This window comes from Bombyx mori, chromosome 1 (genome assembly GCF_030269925.1).
Source record: "Bombyx mori chromosome 1, ASM3026992v2".
NCBI lineage: Eukaryota > Metazoa > Arthropoda > Insecta > Lepidoptera > Bombycidae > Bombyx > Bombyx mori.
This window is the reverse complement of record NC_085107.1, coordinates 12368509-12390058: the sequence shown is the minus strand read 5'-3', so window position 1 is coordinate 12390058 and position 21550 is coordinate 12368509. Positions and strand designations below refer to the sequence as shown.

The 21550-nt window shown below is 45.2% G+C and overlaps 2 protein-coding genes across 2 annotated transcripts; one reads left to right on the top strand and one right to left on the bottom strand.

Annotated features, from left to right (window-relative positions):
- Positions 1-1849: 1849 nt before the first annotated feature.
- LOC119629017 (uncharacterized) lies at positions 1850-8550 on the top strand. Its single transcript, XM_038013381.1, has 2 exons — positions 1850-4206; positions 8466-8550. The coding sequence occupies exons 1-2, from the start codon at positions 1850-1852 to the stop codon at positions 8548-8550; spliced, it is 2442 nt and encodes an 813-aa protein (XP_037869309.1).
- A 521-nt stretch (positions 8551-9071) lies between these two features.
- On the bottom strand, positions 9072-21177 carry LOC134199706 (uncharacterized). Its single transcript, XM_062671199.1, has 2 exons — positions 21020-21177; positions 9072-9406 (listed from the first exon to the last, which is right to left on the bottom strand). Exon 2 carries the CDS (start codon positions 9384-9386, stop codon positions 9072-9074), a length of 315 nt encoding a protein of 104 aa, XP_062527183.1. The 5' UTR covers positions 9387-9406; positions 21020-21177.
- Between the last annotated feature and the right edge of the window lie 373 nt (positions 21178-21550).

Here is a 21550-nt window from a genome sequence, read left to right as displayed (position 1 = left end):
CTTAGCGGAGCTAGACCGCATACGAAGACTTCCAACGATAAGCGACTCCGCCTACGACATTTGCTCACTGGCGAGCAATGTTAACAATACCGTCGCAGCGATCAGGGGGCTGCGGAAACCCCAATATTTGATGTCGCCCGAACTGCTGAAGAGCATCGTCGACAAGATGCCGACCATCCTGAGGTTCCGGTGGTACGATCACATTATCGAAAAGACCGAAGGAGACCCGGACCTCAACACGATGTGCGGCTTCCTGAACAAGATGGCGGACCGGTGCGGGCCACACGCCGTGGCTGAAGTAGCAACGAAAAGACAACCATCGAGGCGACAGGCGACGCACGCCACAACCGACTGCACCGAGCGCGCAACTTCGGACAGAGTAATAATAGACAAGCCGGCGTGCCCGCAATGCAAGGATGGACACCCGCTGTACGATTGTCCGAGGTACAAGGGCGCTACAGTGCAGGAACGATGGAGAATGGCAAAGGAGTCGCGCCTATGTTACAAGTGCCTCGATGGTGAGCACCGAAAGCAATCGTGTCAACGACCGCCATGCCACACGTGCAAGCGCTGGCATCACCACTCGCTACACAACGAGAAGCCGGAGACAGAGCCAGCAGAGAACAGGGAAATCGCGAACAACGTGCGACTTCCCATCAACTGCACACAGATCAGCAGGGCGTACTTGAAGATGGTGCCCGTTGAAGTGTACGGGCCATCGGGATCGACGACGGTGCTGGCCCTGCTGGACGAAGGCTCCACTGTAACTCTCCTGGACTCGAGCGTGGCGAAGCAGATCGGCCTGAAGGGACCCAAGGAGACGCTCCGCCTCGAGACCGTGGGCGGGAAGACCCTAACGAAGAAGGACTCGATGAAGCTTAACATCAGAGTTCGAGGGCTTCACCAGCGGCAGAAGAGAATGATCTTCGGAGCGCGCACAATGGATGACATGAGCCTTGCACCCCAGCGACTGAAAAGAGAGACCATCGAAGGCTACGCGCACCTGAGGAGCCTGGCGGACCAGTTATATTACGAAGAACAATCCCCCAAACTATTGATTGGGCAGGACAACTGGGGACTCATCGCCGCCAGAAGGACGCGCAGGGGCAGGAGGAACCAGCCGGTAGCCTCATTCACCCAATTGGGATGGGTGCTACATGGCCTCGACGGCAGCAACGCAAAAGAGGTCAACTTCCTCACCTGCGCCCATGTATCGATGCGCGAAGAGGCCTTGGACAGACAGGTGAAGGAGCACCTCACGATAGAGTCGCGCCCAAGCGTCCGAGCACGAATATGGAAGCGAAGGTGCTCGACATCTTCGAGAAGGAGGACGACAGAGGTTGGAGACGCGATGACGGCCACTTCGAAGCTCGGACCTACAATCCCTGTTCGAAGCGTTGTTGCGGTTCCGGCAAAGGCTCGTCGTGGTTGTCGCGGACATCAAGGAGAGGTTCCTGCAGATAAGGATCAGGGACGTGGACCGCGACAGCCCAAGATTCCTCTATAGAGAAGATCGACGCGAGGCCGCTCCAAAAGAGTATAGAATGACGTCGGTCATATTCGGAGCGGCCTGTTCACCGAGCGCGGCCCTGTTCATTAGAAATAAGAATGCCAAGGATTACAGACATCGATATCCAGAAGCCGCGTGGGCAATAGAAGGCGCTGCATTCTGGCGAGCCTCGCAGGCGGTGTGACCCCAGGAGACATAGAGCTGGGGTCGAAGGAAGAAAAGACCCTGGGCCTGCGGTGGTTCTACGAGTCGGACGAGGTGGGATTCCGGACACGTCCACGAGACCCAAAGGATATAGAAGCACGGACCCCGACCAAACGAGAAGTAACTAGCGCGGTAATGTCAACCTTCGACCCTATGGGGCTGGCATCACCCGTGCTAATAGAAGGGAAAGCGCTCACTCAGAGCATTTGGCGGAGCGAGATCGACTGGGACGACGTCATCCTGGAAAAGGACGAGGTGGCGTGGAAACGCTACATGGAGAACCTCCGCACGTTGCAAGGCCTCCGAATAGCAAGGTGCTTCTCGTGCTGCAACACTGAGGGGGAGCTGCACACGTTCACCGACGCCAGCGAGAAGGCCTACGCGTGTGCAGTCTATTGGCGTCAGAAGACAGATGAGAGCACCTACCGCGTCACGCTTCTAGCAGGGAAAGCCAGGGTGACCCCACTGAGACCAGTCTCTATCCCAAGGCTGGAGCTGCAAGCTGCGCTGCTGGGGACAAGGATGGCGCAGGCGATAGCGGACGAATTGGACATCGCAGTTGGTGTAAGGACGTACTGGACTGACTCCAGTACAGTCCTGACATGGATAAAGACCGACCCGCGCACGTTCAAACCTTTCGTTGCGCACCGACTCGCCGAGATAGAAGAGTCAACGAAGCCCCAAGAATGGCGATGGGTGCCTGGCTCGCAAAACCCAGCAGACGACGCAACTAGAGAGGCGCCGGCGGATTTCGACCACACGCATCGGTGGTTTAATGGACCCGAGTTCCTGACGTGGGATGAATCGCGCTGGCCCAAGCCGCGAACATTCAAGCAAGAACCGTCTGGAGAAGAGAAAGAGGCCTTCCTGGTCGCCACGGCGAGGACCGCTGACGCTAGACCCACGCCCGATCCGCACAGATTCTCGAGCTGGGTCAAGTTATTGAGAGCAACAGCCAGGGTCCTCCAATTTATCGAGCTGTGTCGACCCCGGAAGGAGAGCGCCTGCGTGTCCAGACAATTGGAGCAGCAAGATCCCACGTGGAGGACGACGCGAGCGAAGCAGCCCCGATCAACATGGAAGATAAGGACTCCAGAAGCACCTACAGAAGCGTGGCTGCCGCTCGATCCGCCCCACTTGAAGAAGGCGGAGAAGATCCTACTGAGAAGCAGCCAAGGAGAGAGCTTCGGTGAAAAAGATCCCGAACGTCACCCCAAGTTGCGACGGCTCAACGTCGTGATGGAAGATGGCCTGTTGCGCCTGCGCGGACGTATCGACGCAGCGCAATACATAGATGCAGGCTGCAAGCGACCGATCGTGCTGGACGGGAAGCACGTGATAGCGAGATTATTGATCAAACACTATCACGAGGCGTTCCAGCACGGTAACCACGCAACGGTGATGAACGAGGTGCGGCAGCGCTACTGGATCCTAGGTCTAAGATCGATCATTCGAGCGACGGCCGTCCGATGCCAGTGGTGCAAGGTCTATCGGAGTACACCACGACTACCGCCCACCGGAGACCTGCCGATAGAGCGGCTACGACATGGAGAGCCGCCGTTCACCTGTGCTGCCGTCGATTACTTCGGGCCGATGACGGTGACTGTAGGACGACGTCACGAGAAGAGGTGGGGCGTGCTGTTCACATGCCTCACCACGAGAGCAGTTCACAGGGAGCTAGCAGCGTCACTGACGGCAGACTCAATGCTGTTAGCGCTGCGCAGGATGGCCGCCCGGCGAGGAACGCCCAAAGTCATTTACAGCGACAATGGGACTAACTTCGTCGGCGCCAACAAGGAGCTCAAGCAGGCAATCGAGAATGCAAGGGAAGCAGACGTCGTGTCACGGGCCGCTCAGATGAACATAAAATGGAAGTTCATCCCGCCAGGAGCGCCGAACATGGGAGGCGCGTGGGAACGTTTGGTGCGGTCCGTGAAGACCGCGCTGGCGGTCACACTGAAGGAAAGACACCCGAGGGAAGAAGTTTTGCACACTCTTCTGTTGGAGGCGGAGCACGTCGTCAACTCGCGACCGCTCGTCGCCAGGGAAGAGAGTTGGGAGTCAGAAGCACTCACGCCGAACCACTTCCTCATAGGGAGGTCTTGCGGAGCTCCAAGCATCGGCGACTACACAGACGAAGACCTGACCGGCAAAAGGACATGGAGAGTGGCGCAGCGTATGGCAGACCACTTCTGGAGTAGGTGGGTCAAGGAATACCTGCCTACGCTGCTGCCCAGGAAGATCGACGGGAGAGCAGCTGGCGAGGACTTGCAGTGTGGGGATACCGTCCTCATAGTGGACTCCACACTGCCACGCAACACATGGCCGCGCGGACAAGTTGTTCACACCTACCCAGGCCCCGACAACCGTGTACGAACCGTCGACGTCGGCGGTCTACTTAAGAGACCTGCCTCCAAGATGATCCTGCTGGTGCCTGCAACGAGCGACGAGCCCACGCCCATAGAGTCGCCACGACAAGGAGTCGGTGCTACGCACGAGGGGGAGGATGTTGGCGACAGCGGCGTCGCCCCATAATTATAGAATAAGTTGAAGAATATAATAGAATATAGAATAGAATAATAGATTTATATAGATACGTACATAGACATAGAGTTATAACAAATAGATAAATAACAAATAGATAAATTATATAGAGTGCATATAGATAGATAAGTATATAGATAACGTGCACATAGATTTTACTAAGAATAGAACGTAAGTTGCTTTGAAATAAATAGTATACACTTTTGCTTTATTATTCCCGATAGTTTTAAGATTAGCATATTAACTTAAATGAACACGCGCCCGGCCCGCGTCCCGAAACGATGTAACAAACAGCATTTATCTGTGTTCAGGACCGGGTATTTTGTTTATACGGGCGCGTCATATAGATTAAGCATAGAATAAGTTATATGTATCGATAGGGATTACAACATAGAATAGTTAAGTATAAGGCATTAGTATATACATTTATTAAATAAATAGATATAACGAATAAACCGAGCCGATCATAGTGAAAATGATCTCGACGAGAGCCGTATTTTACACGAGATCTCTGTAGGGTAACATTCCGAGGTAGTTAAGCGACCCTGCGACGCTGTCAGGTACCTGCCGATCTACCGACCGACCCTCGACCGACTACCTGCCAACCGCCGGCCGCCGACCCTCCGAACGAAGATCACCAAAAAACGCACGAGTAAAGACATCTGCGCCTCGAAGATATTTATTGAAGAATTGAAGAATTGAAGACTATTGAACAGATCGTCGGTTATTGAACATAGAAGAAATTCGGTTGTATTGACAGATCGGTCGGCTCGGTTTTACGTTCAGTAGCAAAGTTTTGAGTTTTAATTTCGAGTGAGCTTGTACGATATCGTACACCTCAGGACCCTACATTGACTGCTTCAGATCGACACGAATAATCGCCACGAGACGGGCATCCGGCGTCTTATAGGATTTCAAGAAATCTTATAAGATTAATAAACCCGTCCAACCCGGGTTGACGTCACTCGCCTTATCGACACGGGTGACGTGCTGCGTACCCAACAGGGGTATTACATTTACTATCGTAATACAAAGAGCTAAAACATTATTGTAAATAAGTTGCTGATTCCATTTCTGCACTATAGTCATGAAACTATTGGGAGCATTTTATATAAATTTCAGTACTATAAACAGACGTTAACGTTAACAAACTCTATTAAAATATGATTAAAATATGATTAAAATATATTTATTTAGAGTCAATTCTCATGTCCATCATTAATGTAAATAATATTATTAAAGTATTCAGACTAATGAGCTATAGAAATAATTCATGACTTAAATACAAGTTTCATGACTGTCATAAGCTTTCGTCCACTTCGGCTATGCCAAAAAAACGCGGGGCGACACTCAATGACGGCCATTACTGATTGAGCCCAGTTATAAACAATTATAATTTAAAGGCAGAAGCAGGACGTGCTGTGGAATCGGATAAGGTAATTTATGTTTCTGAATAAACGGAAGAGAAAAAATATGTGAAACTGTAGTAAGAAACCAGGTGGGCTGTGAGCCCACTTAACACCAGGTGGGCTGTGAGCTCGTCCACCCATCTAAGCAATAAAAAAAATAAAAAAAAATAAAGGAAATATAACTAAAGAGTGTTTGGATTTTTCGGCGAAAGTCAAAACATGTGACTTTGACCTCATGTCTCATGGTAACTTCGACCTCATGGTTCAACTTCGCTGCGACTGCGTCTCCGAAAGCGGTATAACACCAGGCGAACCTTGAGCTCGACTACTAGACCAATTAGAATAATTCCAATTTAATAAAGGGAAATGTCAAGTCTATAGCTCATTTATTCAATTCATTCATCAACTATGAATAAAACAGATTTGTTTTAAGTTTCGATTAACCATGTCCCGCTACCTCCTAACACACACAAAATTTTAATCAAAAAATGTGGAACTCTGCATCGACACGAACTACATTTTTCCAATCATTTCAAATTTATTTCAGGGAAATAGATTTTCCAATCATCCACTTGGAACCAAATAAAAGATTCATTCAAATTTGATTCGTGTTTCAATCAAGACTATTTGAAAGGAGAGAAATACCTATAGCATGTCAAAGCTTTGGTAATGCATTTCAATAAAATGCAATGCCCCGTTTCTAATGTCACATCCATTTCGGAGGAAATGAGTTTTCTAAAGATCTAGGAATTTCGCTCGGTATTTGCGTGCTGCTTATACAATTGCATATATTTCTCGAATGGGTATTTGTGAATTAATATACTATTTGGTTGAAATTGGTTAAATTTTGAGTTTAAAAATAGAGGTTTCACCATCGTTTATTATGCAGAACGCAAGAATCCAGGTTCTAACGCATATTAAAACAGTCTTTAAAATCAGATTACACTCGAAAACGGTGGCGTGTTACGATTGAAATTAAAAATAAATCCAATTTTTTTCATAAACAAGCTGACCTGGCAGACTTCGTAGTGCCTCAATCGATAAATAAAAGACCTAAACTTTCATATAAAATAAAATTAAACCAAACAAAAGGATTCCGTCCGACGGGGGGCACATCAAGGGAAAATCAAAATTGTTATTTTTATTTAATTCCGAGCTTTTTCATATTTTTCATATTTCATATATAACCTTTTAAACCTTCTCTGGACTTCCACGAATAATTCCAAAATTAGCCAAAATTAGCCAAATCGATCCAGCCGTTCTCGAATTTTAGATGAACATCAATTCATTTTTATATATTTATAGATGTTTCGTCATGTCGTTGTCTACATTTAAAGCGCTTATGTTCGTTTGCGTCACAGTGATGCAATTTGTTATGTATCTATTTTCATCGTCTTGTCATGGAAATTACTACGCCCTTCGTCTTGTCCTTTGACACTTTTTTTTCTTTTACTTTTTTTTCCTTTTTCTCTCATGTCTGACTAGCAACTTTTATATTTTAGTATTTTTCTTGTGAGATCATTACTTTCATCAGTACTGTCAAGTACTGTTTCGTATTTACGTCATACATTTTTAAATTCGACGTAGACAAATGAGTATATATTTTAATTTTATACGCAATGATATGAAAATAATTTGAAATTTAAATTATTATTGTTTTCTTTGTGTATATTCTGATGATTCGCGAGTCTAGAAAGTACAATGCATCCTGTGTAAAATTTAAAACGATCTTTTATTAAACACACTTAATAAAGTTACTAAAGAAAATGATAAACTCAAGGCAGTTCAGGATCTTTAAGGATTAATTTTGATTAATAGGTTTAACTCTTACGTTTTACGCGACGGCTCTAACATGGAATCATTATCCGACTATTCAACCTTCCGACCAAAAGTATAATAAAATACTATTTGTAATTTTATTTTAAGTTTCTGTTCAAACTACCATCTAATTTGAGTATGATAGATCCCGAATATAAAACTTATCAAAATAATCTCTTAAGTTCATATATCTCCATTAGAATTTGTCAAAATAATTTCTTAATGTTAGAATGTGTGCCGGATTAGCGAATATTTCTGAGAACGTATTCTCGTTCCGCGTCATTGGCTGAATGTTATGCAATTCAACGTCCATTGCAGGGGATTAAATATTTTCGCCGATTTCGCTCGGAATCTGACATTGGCAGTTCAAGTACGAGAATTCCAGAAACTTACAGTCGGTAGGTACTTCTAGTTGGGACATTCAATTTCAATTTTACGTTATTACAAACTGAACATGTATGTACTCACAGACGAAGTACAACGATCGATTTTGTGATATTCGTGAGTTATAAAGTGAATACATACTTTAGGTCTATCCAAGTAGCCAACATGTTTTGATTAAATTTACTATTTACAAATATACAATCACTCCAAAATATTATTATATTGGACAAGGTGATGCGGAATTTCGTTAGAGAGGAATAAATAAGTTGTTTTACATATCTAGTCACCTACCTTAATTTTGTTAGTTGTTCTAATTATTTTAAATGTGTAATGATAGGGTAGACACAATTATCTTATCATTTATACCATATATTATGTATATGTCTTAATTGGGACAAAATATGTTTTATAACGAACGTTATATCATCAGTTTTTAGATAGTGTTTCAGTGATACTTTTTCCATGTGACGAATTTCCAATGAGGATGTGTTTTAGCTTTGTCGATGTTTGCAACTTATACACTTATTTGTAAGATTTCCTGATCGTGTTTCGGTCTAAAATATGTCTTTCGAATACACATTTTATTTTCGCTTTAGAATTATTTTACCTCGTGGGGAATCGTTAAACAGCGAGAGACACTTCTACGAGCTGAGAATTTTAAACGAACACGCAGAGCCATAAACCGGTATCCTTGTAGTTACAGTGCCTTTGAGAAACACGCTGGCGTCGTTATAACCACGCAAACTATGTATGGTCTCATGACGTATCAACATGTACTACGTTCGAAATGTTCGCGTGAATGTCTCTTTAGATTTCAATGTTGACTGCTCGTGTCGTAAAACCGACGACTGACCTGTGTGTGTCATTTGAATGGAGTGCTACAATGTTAATATTCGAGAAATACATCGAGTCTGTACATTTAGCCTTACATTTTAGCAGACGCGGCACTGCAGATATTCGTTGCGAATGCTACGTTCTGATAAAATGATCGTGTCAGACGAAAGATTAGCGTTCACGCGAGCGACTCTTAGTATTTTTCAAAAGCTCCCGCTGAAATATCTTAAGATTGTTGTTGTTCTTTGCTTTTATTGGTCCTACACTACGACCATAGCCTATAAGTTATTATATTGGTATATTAGAATTACAGAACGAAGCTCAGCATTTAAATTACAGCTATTTGAAATTCATCAAAGCTTTTCTTCTTACGGTTTCGTTAGGCTATGTTTTATACTTACGTCTTCGTTAAATTCATCGTCTTCCAAGGCAGAAGAGAGAGGTCTGCCGCGCTGGGCGCGTGCACCTCTGAAGTCGAACAGTTCATCGTTGGGTGTTTCCATGTCGTGCAGGGCGCTCTTGATGCGGTTGTCGACATCAGCTCGAATACTTTCGCGTTCGGGTTCGCGAACTATAGGCGCTTTGCCGTCCAAACGGTCAAGCACGGGACGGTAGTAGCTCTCGCCCTTGTTGTAGTTGCAGTCGTAGACGCGGGTACGCCTTGTTCTTCCAACACGGCTCATCTTGCTTTGTTTTCGGTACCCTGTGAACCGGATAAAAATGCTAATTTACTTTATCTGATCTTCTTAATAATATTTTGATTCATTTAAATTCGAAAGAAACGTTTCATTGGTTTTTCACAGACTTCAATCCAAAAAAAAAGAAGCCGTAAGTCGATTCGGGGTTTATGCTTTTTTTTTCTTTCTTAAATTAGGTACACGTGAATAGGTGTTTAATCCGCTTACTTATCGGCTAATGCAAAATAATGAAACCAAATTTCCTTCGCATAAAAACATAACCTTCTTTCGGTACTCTCGGCACTTTTGATTTAGTATACCTACTTGATTTTGGATATTGAAATTCTAATTTATTAATAAAAAGTTTAGTTAGATATTTGATTAAAATATTATTATTATTACGTCGATAATCCAGAAGACAGTTTCAAAATTTACCTTTTACAATTAAGGATGAATAAACACGGTTTTTTTTTTTTTTTTCTTCCTACCTATGCTGATAGCCTTGAGAGGCTATTTCAGCTTCACCCTAACGTTAGTAGGTGAGCTCGCGGGGCTCAACCGGAGAGTTGCTAACACTGACCCTAGCAAGAGCAGTGCTTCGCTGAATCTACCACCGGATCGGAAACGCGACCCACTGAGAAGATCCGGCGAGAAACTCAGTGGGCTGTGTCTATGGGTTAGTTCGCTCGTCGAGCCCTTCGTCGCAAGCGACGGGTTCGACGAGGACGGTGACCGGTGCTTGTGGTGCCTAAAAGCACCGTTAATGGATCAGGAGGATCCGTAATGACGTGCTTTGGGCGACGTCGACGGTTTACCATTCGGTCTACTGGGTCGGGTATGTAATTTCCAGCGGCTACGATGAGAGGGTTCTCATGTCGTGCCGCCTTCTCAAAATGGCGCAGCGATGCCGACTGTAGATACTTACTAAAAGAGTCGAGCTCCAGGTCGTCGTGGAGATCCACATTCCTAAGGAACCAAGGCGCTCCGACGGCTATCCTGCAGAATCGTGATTGAATAACCTGAAGGGATTTCAAGTTGGTGCGGGCTGCGTGAGCGAACACTACGCTTGCATACGTCATGACGGGGCGTATACAAGTTTTGTAGAGAGTTACCTTATTACGGAGGGACAGTTTGCTTCGACTACAAAGCATTGGATAGAGTCGTCCTAGAATAAACGCGGCGCGGTCGCGTACCGTTTTTATATGGGGACGGAATGTCATCCCTCTGTCGAGGGTGACGCCTAGATATTTGACCTTCGAGACCCACGGAATGGGCTGGCCAAAGAGAGTGATGGGACTAACGGCGGAGGTGTTTGCGCGCCTACTACGGAGTGGGATGCTCGAAGTGATGTTCGGAGGGCGACCCCTTTTGAAGAGCACCGCTGCGCTTTTCGTGGGGTTGATGTCTATTCGCCACTTCCGGAACCACTGTCCCAGGGTGGCTACTGCGATCTGGAGTCGCCGATGAAGCAGCGACATCTTCCTACACGAGTAGTAGATAGCCGTGTCATCGGCGAAGAGCGCTAGATGGGTCTCCGGAGACCGGGGTATATCATTGATATACAAACTAAATAATAACGGGGAGAGCGCGGAGCCTTGCGGGACTCCGGCGGTCAGTTGACGGGGACGAGAACGAGTTCCCTCTACTCGATATCGAAACGAACGGTTCGACAAGAAGTCTCGTATGATGAGCACGAGTCTGTCTGGCACTCCCATGTTGTACAGTTTATAAATTAAACCGTTGTGCCAGACTTTGTCGAACGCCTTCGCGATGTCGAAGAAGAGGGCGCCGGTCGGGATTTGTTTACGCCTATTTAGTCCTATCAGAATGTGCTCCGTGAGGCGGTGCACTTGTTGTACGCACGAGTGTTTTGAGCGGAATCCGAACTGTTCGTCTATGAGAATTTTGTTCGCGGTAACAAAATCCCAGAGGCGTTTCCTAAGGAGCCGTTCGTAAATTTTTCCTATCGTCGAGAGGAGACTAATCGGACGGTAACTAGAAGTTTCGTTTGTCGGTTTGCCCGGCTTATGTATACCGATAACGTCCGCTTCTTTCCACACCGCGGGAAAGATGCAGTGCGTCATAGCGGCATTTAAAATTGTAGCCAACATTGCTATCAGTTGGACTGGCAAGAGTTTAAGCGCGCGGTTGTGGATGCCGTCGGAGCCGGGTGCCTTCCTAGGTTGTAGGTTGTGGATCGCGTCTCTAACTTCGTCGGTGGTAATGGGGGGTAACGCGTCCGAGGGCGGCAGGGAAGCTCTGCGCTCGACCTCCCTGTCGACTAACTCGGTGTGTTCGGGGTCCGCGTGTTGAGTGCTGGTGGTGCACTGCTCTTGCAGTGCATCGGCCAGCAGCTCAGCCTTGTCTTCGTCATCGAATGCCGGTGGTTGGCCTGAAGGGCGTACGAGGGGAGGCATAGTAGCGGTAGTTTCGGATTTGAGAGTCCTAGCTAGTCGCCAGTATGCTTGGTGGGAGGGCGCGAGTTGTTCTAAATAACTATGCCAATTATCGTTACGCGCGTCGCTTAAGCGGGAGTGGACTTCGCGTTGTAGACGACGCATCTGAATCCGGTTTGAATGCGTGGGAAGACGATCGTAGGCCCGGATTGCCGCGTTCCTAACTCTTAAGAGATTCCTAAGATCGGGAGACAGTCTGATGCGGTGGAAGCTGTCCTCCACATCGACTTCTTTAGAAGATCTAATGATCGCGGAAGAGATGTGATCGGTAATGATGTTTACGGATTCGACGGTGTCCTCGGGGGATAGATTCGAATCCGGGCCGTAAGGGAGGATTGGCGGAGCGGTGTCGGCTAGGCACGTGCCCAGCTTATTCCAATCCACCATGGTCCTCGTAACAGTGACTGGGTTGTGGGGGCGACCGAGCTGCATAACGACAGGTCGGTGGTCTGAGTCGAGCTCTGACATTGCTTCGATGGAACGCAAGCGCAGAGTTACGTTCCTAAGCAATGCCAGGTCTATAGTGCTCGGACGGAGCGCGATGTTATACGGATAACATGTTGGAGTTGGGGGACCGACTATTTCAAAGGTGAGGTCGTCTATAAACGCGTCGAGACGCCTACCGTTAACGTTAGTACGATGGCAGTTCCACCTAGTGTGGTGGCAATTTAAATCGCCTGCCAGGATGACGGAGTCTCCCATGCCGAACAGTGACTCGATGTCACTGCTCAGAAGGGGCTTGTCCGGGGGGAGATAAACGGATGCGATGACGATCGGCTGGTGTCCCGTCAGCGAGATACGGCACACTGACGCCTCGATATGTGAGAGCGAGGGAGTATCGAGAGGGACAACGTGCAGGGCCCGCCTATAGTAAATGGCAGTCCCGCCTTTGGAGGCGGTGAGTCTGTCATTCCTAACCATGACGTAGTTCGCGACTTTCGGGTCGCGACGCGAGGGCTTCAGACAGGTTTCCTGCACTAATAGAATATCTACAAGATTATCGCGGAGGAATTCAAAAATTTGATCGCGTTGCCGCGCGAGTCCGTTAGCATTATAGAATGCTAACGTAAGGGAATACGGTTTTTCTCTACCTTTTTGCGCCATTGATTACCGGTAAAGATTTTATAACGTACGCGACACGGACTCGTAAACGTCCATGTGATCGAACGCGGCCGCGAGCCGCTGTTCGGGGGTTGTCGACCTACGGATAGCGTCAGCGAACGATCGCAGACGGTCGAAGTTCACCGCGGTGACGAAGTCGCGCACGAGCGCGAAGTCGTTGGCGGCAGAGGGTTGCGGGGGACGGAACGCGGGCGCGGGGCGAGGTGCGAGCAGGGGCTGAGGCGCGGGGCGTGTCGCGAGCGGGGGCGGGGGTGCGGTTTCCGTTCCCGCCTTCGTATACGGCAGCGGCTTTTTCCACGCCGAGACCGTGGGAACTGCAGCCGGCACGAAGGCGGGTTTCGGCACTGAAGGTGCCGAAGTCTTTGGGCCGACGGTTCGCGGAGCTGGGTGGGTTGGACGTTTCCGCGGAGCCCTGGGACATCCACGGTAGTTCGCGGGGTGCCCTTGCTTAAGGCATAGGACACAGCTGGGAGGTTCGGTCGCGGTTTCCCTATCTCTAACGCAATCTAACGTAGCGTGATCGCCGAGGCATTTCACGCAGCGGGGGCGCGCGTGGCAATTACGCGCTGAGTGGCCATAGAGTTGGCACCTGTAGCACTGCCCGGGAGTGCCACGCTTATGGGGGGCTTCGATCGAGATCCCGGATAGGCCGCAAATTGTCGTGAGACATGCGATCTTCTTTTTGGCCTCCGGGGTGGGTTCTAACGCCACGAGTATCATATTATAGGGCTGTTTGCCCCGCCCGCTGTGCATCCGGTGCACACTAACTATCGGGAGGGCCTGAGCGGTCAGATCCTCCTTAATGTAGTCTATTTCTAGCTCCTTAGGGACTCCGCGTATTACTACGCGGAGCTCGCGGTCCTCCTGAAGAGCATAGGTGTGGAAACCTATGTTCTCCTTTCGGAGGTATGCTGAGAGGGCCCTATGGTCGCCCGGCGTTGCGACCTTGATCTGAATCCCATGCGCGACGTTACGCGCATGGGTGTAGTTAATTTTATTTGCCTGAAGGGCCTGGGACACGCGATTCCACGCTGTCTTCTCTTGAAGTATCAGCGGGGGCGGGGCAGCTACTTTAGGAGCGGGCGCGGGCTTGGGACGCGGCGGTGGGGTTACGCGGCGCGCGGAGTCCGACTCCGGTGTAACTACTACTTTCGGTCGAGAGGCGGTCGCGGATTTAGTCTGTTTCGTCGTGGAGCTCCGGGACTCCACGGCGCGAGTACGCTTTTTGCCGCGCGTTACGGTTTGGAACCCATCCGAAGTTCCAGGCTGAGGGCTTGACGCGGATTCGAAATCCATCTCCGATTCGGTATCGGAGCCTGAACTCGAAACGATCGAGGTCGCGACGGACGAAGCGCGCGATGACGTAAACGACGCGGGCGCGGGGGTGGGGGTAGCGTTAGGCGCTATGTGAGCCGCATCGTGGGAACGTGCGCTCGAACTTGACGCGGCGGCGGGGGGCGCGCGGCGTGCCTCCGAGGCACGGTTGAGAAACGCGGCGACGGACGCGGGGGGGGAGGGATTGCCACGAGCGGCCCTATAGCTGAGATACTCGGCCCTAATTGACGGGTACCTATCCCGGAGGAACCCGACAATGTCCCTAGCACTTTCACTGTCACACACAAAATCTTCGCTCATCTTCGGTCTTCTTGCCCGGGGGGGGCGGCCCCGGGACTTTTGTTGAACTCGCCGAAAGGCGAGGCCCCGGATAGGATTTGTAACCCCCCTGTGCTGCAGGACAGCAAGGAGCAGGGGGGGGGAATGCCTATGCCGTGAAAACGGCAATCGGCGGGGAAAAGGAAAGGAACCCGCTCGGGCTGTATGGTGCTACAGCAGGCAGAATCGCGAGCGGGGGTCTAGTCTTGAAAAAGACTGTTGTTTTTGGGAAGGGTTAGGAAATCGCTAGCCTGTGAGTGCCACAGGAAGCTGAACGTAGCGATTGGTTTTGCCTTGAAAAAGGCAGTTGGTAAGGGTGGGTTCGCGGTTACAAAACTTTAGCGCACAAAAATGGACCTCGATACGCAGATCGCAAGCGACCAACGGATCGGCACGTCCGCACTACCGAATTGTACGCACGATGTATTCACGGTCACTACACTGTCGAGCACAACTGTGAGTTCAGAGACGCGGCTCGCAAGCGGGCCACGGATCGGAAAGCACGTCCGCGCACGACCGAGTCGTGAGCGAGAATGTTTTTCTAAACACGGCTCGAACGTTCGACTGTAAATACTAAAGTGGCTCTTACATCACTGGAGCTGTCTTTATAAACGAAACATTCGTTTCGGGTTTGTTTATTTATAATTACATGATGAAGCGTAGTCTATGGTAATGTGTTGGCACTAACTCGGCTCCGGATAAATCACACCAAAACATTGTGTGGGTCGAAATGAATCGTTGTTTTAATATGGAATTATTCGTAGTTCCAAATAACCACAATAATGGTGGATAATGACTACATTGAGCTCTTATTAATTTATTTTTCTCTTGCAATTTTAATGCTGCGACGAGTAATGTGTGCCTCAAAGTTTTGGTTTTGATTTTTATTATGTATGTTGTTTAATTTACAATATATCATTCCAACAAACATGTCATTCTGTATTGCGGTTTGACTGAGACAAGTACAAATTGTACCTAACAAGTCATATTATTATCGTTTTGTTTTAATGCAACTAACATCATTATTATATTATTTAAATTAATATTATGCCCAGAAATTAACTCCAACAATCTAATATATCGCAAGAATTTGACTTTTTAGAGAGAATATAAGAACGTAAAAAAATCACTTTTCCTCGTGAAACTCGGATGGGAAGATTGATTTATTTTCACGAGTTTGAGATGTTATTAAGTTACCAAATACAATATTTGGCTCTATTTAAAAATATTTTTTTCAGAACAGTACTTCTTTCTGGATGAACGGTACGCTGTGTCCATATGTGCTAATGATAGCGTGCGTACATAGTTTCATGATGTCCGTTGAATATATAATAACATAACAAACAAACAGTCAAACTCACTTTTACAAAAACACTTTTACTGGTGGTAGGACCTCTTGTGAGTCCGCACGAGTAGGTACCACCAACCTGCCGTGAAGCAATAATGCGTTTCGGTTTGAAGGGTGGGGCAGCCGTTGTAACTATACTGAGACCTTACAACTTATATCTCATGGTGGATGGTGCATTTACGTTATAGATGTCTATGGGCTCCAGCAACCATTTAACACCAGGTGGCTGTGAGCTCGTCCACCCATCTAAGAAATAAAAATAAAATAAAAAAAGTTAGTGCAATATTCAAATATCGAGTAACACCTTAATCCTCCGAAACTGCGAAATCTGTAAATTATTCGAAACCTCCGCAGCCAATAACATAAAAATAATAATTTAAAACGAATTTAACCCAAAACAGTTTTAAATAGACCTCTGTGTTTTCATGATCAAGTGTTTTTTTTCTTTCTTTCTTGAAAACATTTAGATTTTAACAAAGAAACGAAGATTGTTTATGGTTGCGTGTAAAGTTATTAAAGTTTCACCCTTCGGCGTAGGGCTGGCCGTCTGTACCTACTGATTATGAAAACAACGAATCTACTCGTTTCCATGTATGACGCCACAACTGCACATCGATGGAGGCTTACGAAAATATCTTTGTCCATAGTTCATCCAATTATTTTTTTTTCCTACCTTTGCTTGCCTTGAGAGGCTATTTCAGCTTCACCCTAACGTGTATAGGTGAGCTCACGGGGCTCAAACCGGAGAGTTGCTAACATTGACCCTAGCAAGAGCAGTGCTTCACAGAATCTACCACCGGATCGGAAACGCGACCCACTGAGAAGATCCGGCGAGAAACTCAGTGGGCTGTGTCTAGGGGTTAAACCATCCAATAAGACTTTGGATTTAATATCGGGGCATTTTTGAGTGTTACAATGCTATATGCAATAATGTTGTAAATCGATACCTATAGTTCATAGTTTTCGTGAAACATATTTAGTGTTCAGAGTCTGGATAAATTTGATACGAATGTGTTTCATAAAAAACACACACGAGAAAATCATACTTTAGTGTATTTGATAGTGAGGCTACTTTTTTATTGAATAGTTCCACTTTATGACGTATGCGTATGACGTATGACGTATTTTCCTGAGTGCTTAAAAAAAAAAACGAATGAGTATTATAATATAGACACAAAGAGATAGGTCGAGTAGTCTCAAGTGATGCTGCAAATGATTTTTAATGTGTTCTATAATGTGTTCTTGTTTCATTCATGCCGTTAATGAAAGAACAAATAATTTTAAAACGAAAATTAGCGATACGAAAATGATAACGCTTAAAGCAGATTGCAAATTACAGTGCACCACTAATGTACGCTTCAGTTTAATTTTCACATCGTACTCGAGCTAATTTAGCAAGGCAATTACTTCTAAAAGCATACCGAATGAAAATGCAGCATGGTAGCACAAAATACTCATCAAACACAGACGACTTTAATTTAGATGTGTAATAACTATGAATCGTTAGCATCTCGATAAACTGCGAAAATACCAGTTCTCCGCCCTTTGACGTGCAAAGCGAACACGGTTATTTTAGATCAGTTTCACTAGACTAGTCTCGATTTGCAACCCGTATTGCCAATAAAGCACTTGCTTGCTTTGATGCGAAGTGGCTGCATTTAGTGTTTCCTAGTTCTGAGCGTCAATGGCACTTGGCTTTTCAATAAACCAGGATTAATGTTAGTTTTCAAGTTGCGTCGGAGTTTCCAGATATTATCGTGGAGTCCCAACGGGTCCCGGATCGTTTTGATTCACCATTCTGTGTTAGATTACACCACTATAGTTTGTAATGCTTATTTTTGTTGTTCAAAATTTCTGATAGTCTCAAAATAATATAATATAACAAAAACGTAAAAACAGAACAGTTCAGTACTGTTTTCTCTTCTGTTTCTCAAACGTTTTTTTTTGTTTGTTGACTGAATACCTGTTAACGCGTTTTAGTGCTCGCAATAAAAATAAACTTGGAACTAATTAGTGTTTTTCTTCAAAAGGCCATCGATATAAAAGAGGAAGTTGGGTTATTAAATTGATTTTGAATCTTAAGATCAGTGATTATGGTCTAATATCGATCATCCGGCAAACTCATTTTTTTTTATCTTTTGCCCCTCTGTTACTGAAAGAGTCAGCATTTGAAGACAATCAAATATGTTACGGTTTCTAAATAAGGCGAAAATCATTCTTCTCCCCGGAGATTCGTATCCTTTTCTAACTCAATTTGCCGTAGTAAAAGTATGTTTTATTCATCGAAAAGATTTTGTTGAACGTTAGGTCAAACTTTCCCCAAAACACTGGGTTCAGTTGTTTTTCAGTCGGTTTGTTTGTTTTTTATTGGTTCGAACCACCGACAAAAACTACTGAACCAATTTATTTAAAAACAATGACGAAAGTCTGAGCTACAAAAAAGAAATCATAGTTTTCACTATGAAGCACAATTGCATACGGTTAATTCTATAATTGAAAGTTGTAAAACCGTGGATGGTGAATTTACTAATAAGTGAGTGCAAGCGACTTTAATACTTCTTGAAATTAGATTCATGAGTTTTTTCCAATTTGAACATTTCTAATCGTAATCAGTTCTGATGTAAGCGTACTTGTGAGTAATAGAAACAAAATTTTAATTTATCAAAAGAACAAACGATTTAAGGATAAGATTTATTTCAAAGCTGCATATCAACAAACAACACACAAACGTGCGTAGGAGTGTTAAAAAAAATTAGTAAAGTCAATTTGTCTCTTCGGCCAAGAAATATGTACTGCTATGAATATAATTCATGTATGAAAAACATCGAAAAACTAATTTCACTACTATCGATGGACGATTGTATTATACATAAGGTCAAACATACCGAATCTTTTTTTCAATAGATGTAATCATTTGCAATCTTGTCGAAGCGGTGTTCTTTCTCTTAATTTATAGGTAGGGCGGCATATAAGGCACAAGCAGTTGTTACTATTCTTACCAACTTTTGGCGCTGTCAAGCGTTGTACTATACAACTGAATCTCGGACCTCATGTCCCAAGGTAAGTAGCGGTATTCACGTCATGTATCCGGTAACCGCTCAGTACCAGATGGGCAGCGGAACGGCTAGCTCCACTTTTACCTTAATCTGCTATACAAAGTGGACGGAAAGCACGCCTAAAAACAAAAACTAGCAAGATGCTAATAAAACTATTGTTACGCCGGTAAGAGTAACGCCATCTATCGCCGAATAGTCGAACGAATATCGAAGGATCTAGTAGCACCTAGAACGCTCGAAAAGTACAACGCCATCTATTGTCAGATAGCGGAAACACAATACTAGAGATGTATGGAATATTCTCGATAATTCTAGGGATGTGGTATCGGCTATAAAAGCGTTGCAGAGATGGCACGCAGTCAGTTAGTAATCGGAACTACTTGAAGCGAAATATCGAGCGGATCACCTGAAGCGAAGCGGAAGAAGTGGATTGAGAGTTTTGAAGTGTTTGTTGAGTGTTTTAAGTGTTCTAAGTGTTAAATACAGTTTTTAGTTGTACTTTGGTGGAACATTTATTTATAACGAGCTCCAGCCCGTAACACTATTAAATAACATTTGAAAAGTTCGATGAAACTATCTTGTTTTTTTAGATGGGAAAATACTTGGTGGCCCGAATGGCCTGCATGCCTAGCATGCCTTTCTAGCTTCGTGAGCACGGGTGGAACAGGCTCAGTTGGAAAGGGTAGAATTTATTAGCTAGCCGAGGACCTTCAGCTGACGTAACGGTTCTATAGCAGCTGCTTCGCGAGTCCATCTACTATTGGATCGAAATCGTGACCATATGAGAAGATCCGGCGAGAAACTCTACGGGCTGATATTAAGTAACTGTCTCTAATATCCCCCTCTCTCTCTCTCTCTCGCTGGAATGAAGTTATTGGGTACTTTCATTTTTGGCTCTCTATTATCATGCATAAAAATAAAGCAATTGTTGCGTTTTGATCTGATATTTAGCTTGGTTTGCTTGTTGATACGTCATAATACCTTCAGGCATTTATACAATCGCAACCCGCATGCAAAACTTCCATAGTTAGTACACGGTGCATTCAGTTCTGTTGAATTTGTTACGTTCATAAAATGCATTTTACATTTTGAATAACAGTGTTTTATTTATCTTGCATACGTATTTCGTGTATTTAATTTGTTAAGGTCTCTTATTTCATCTCGAATCGGAATGTTTTTGTACTAAAACTGATCAATGAAAATGATGCAAAGTCATTGAAAATTATTTATAGTTCGACAGCATCTAGGTCAGATTATTTTGTCGTAAAAAACAATGTTGCTGTTAGTAGGTACGTGGAGCGAACGCAAATTAAAACAGCGCGTAATATCCTGCTATCGAAACTAAATCATTTTAACGCCATTAAACTGAACAGAATTAGAGCCAGTCCATTAATATTTGACAACTAGGTATTCGGTTTATTTCAAAGCGATTCTACGTGCGTCTTTGAAAAAAAAAAAACGGATATTTGGCAAAAACACTGATGTTATTCATTGAATAATTTATTTTATGAGCAGATTGGCTTATGCTACTGCGACGATCCGAAACATGATTACGTTATTATTGGGACGATCAATTATGTAAGATCTAGTTATCGATCCCTCTAGGCGCTGGAATGCGCTTCATCGATAAATTCCCTTGCGATGAATCGATTATCTCTCCGAGCGCCGGCATCTCGGACAGAAATTCAAAATCTAAATAAAATTCGCAAACATTCGATATGGGGATATTTTTAGTAACGAAAACCCGGTTTTTGTTCGCCCGACTTGAGGTATTGTGATATGCACCCGTTGAATGTTCAACGGCACATCTAAAAATAAACGCACATTCGATATCCTAACGCGTAATGTCTTTAAACCGATTCAATTATTCGAATGACTAATTCAAATGTTTTGGCACAAATTCCACAAACAAGAACGCACTGAAAGTGTCGCGAAGCATCGGGCAATAGAATAAAAAAAAATTCGCTTATGTATACGGTTATAATAGTATAAAACAGGACTAACCTGGAGCGTGTATAGGCGTCGGGAAAGCAAATGGTACTGGGCAACCCAGCGACGACTGAGGCGCGTGAGCAGCGTGGGCGAGACTATGTTTAACCGTGAGCCACACCGAAATATACTGACTTTTGTTCCGTATGATTTCCTTGTCCAAAAAAAAATTAGCCCAAGTCGGGAAGAAAATAACCGCATATAATATTTAGAAAATCCCATCAAGTTCGTTACGATATTTATATAATTTAGTCCGATGACTCCGAGAGTTTGATCGCAAGTCCCAGGGTATCTTAAACGCGTGTAATTAATTGAACATCTACTAGCGAATAAATAAATAATAAATAAATATTTATTAACAGTCACGCCACACAACTGGTCCCGTGATAAGTTCGTAAAGAACTTGTGTTACAGGTACCAGATAACGGAAATAAATATAAGATTTTTATTATACACATACACATATTTAATATACATCCATAACCCTGGAAAAGACATTTATATTTATCATACAAATATCTTCTCTTGGCGGGATTCGAATCCGCG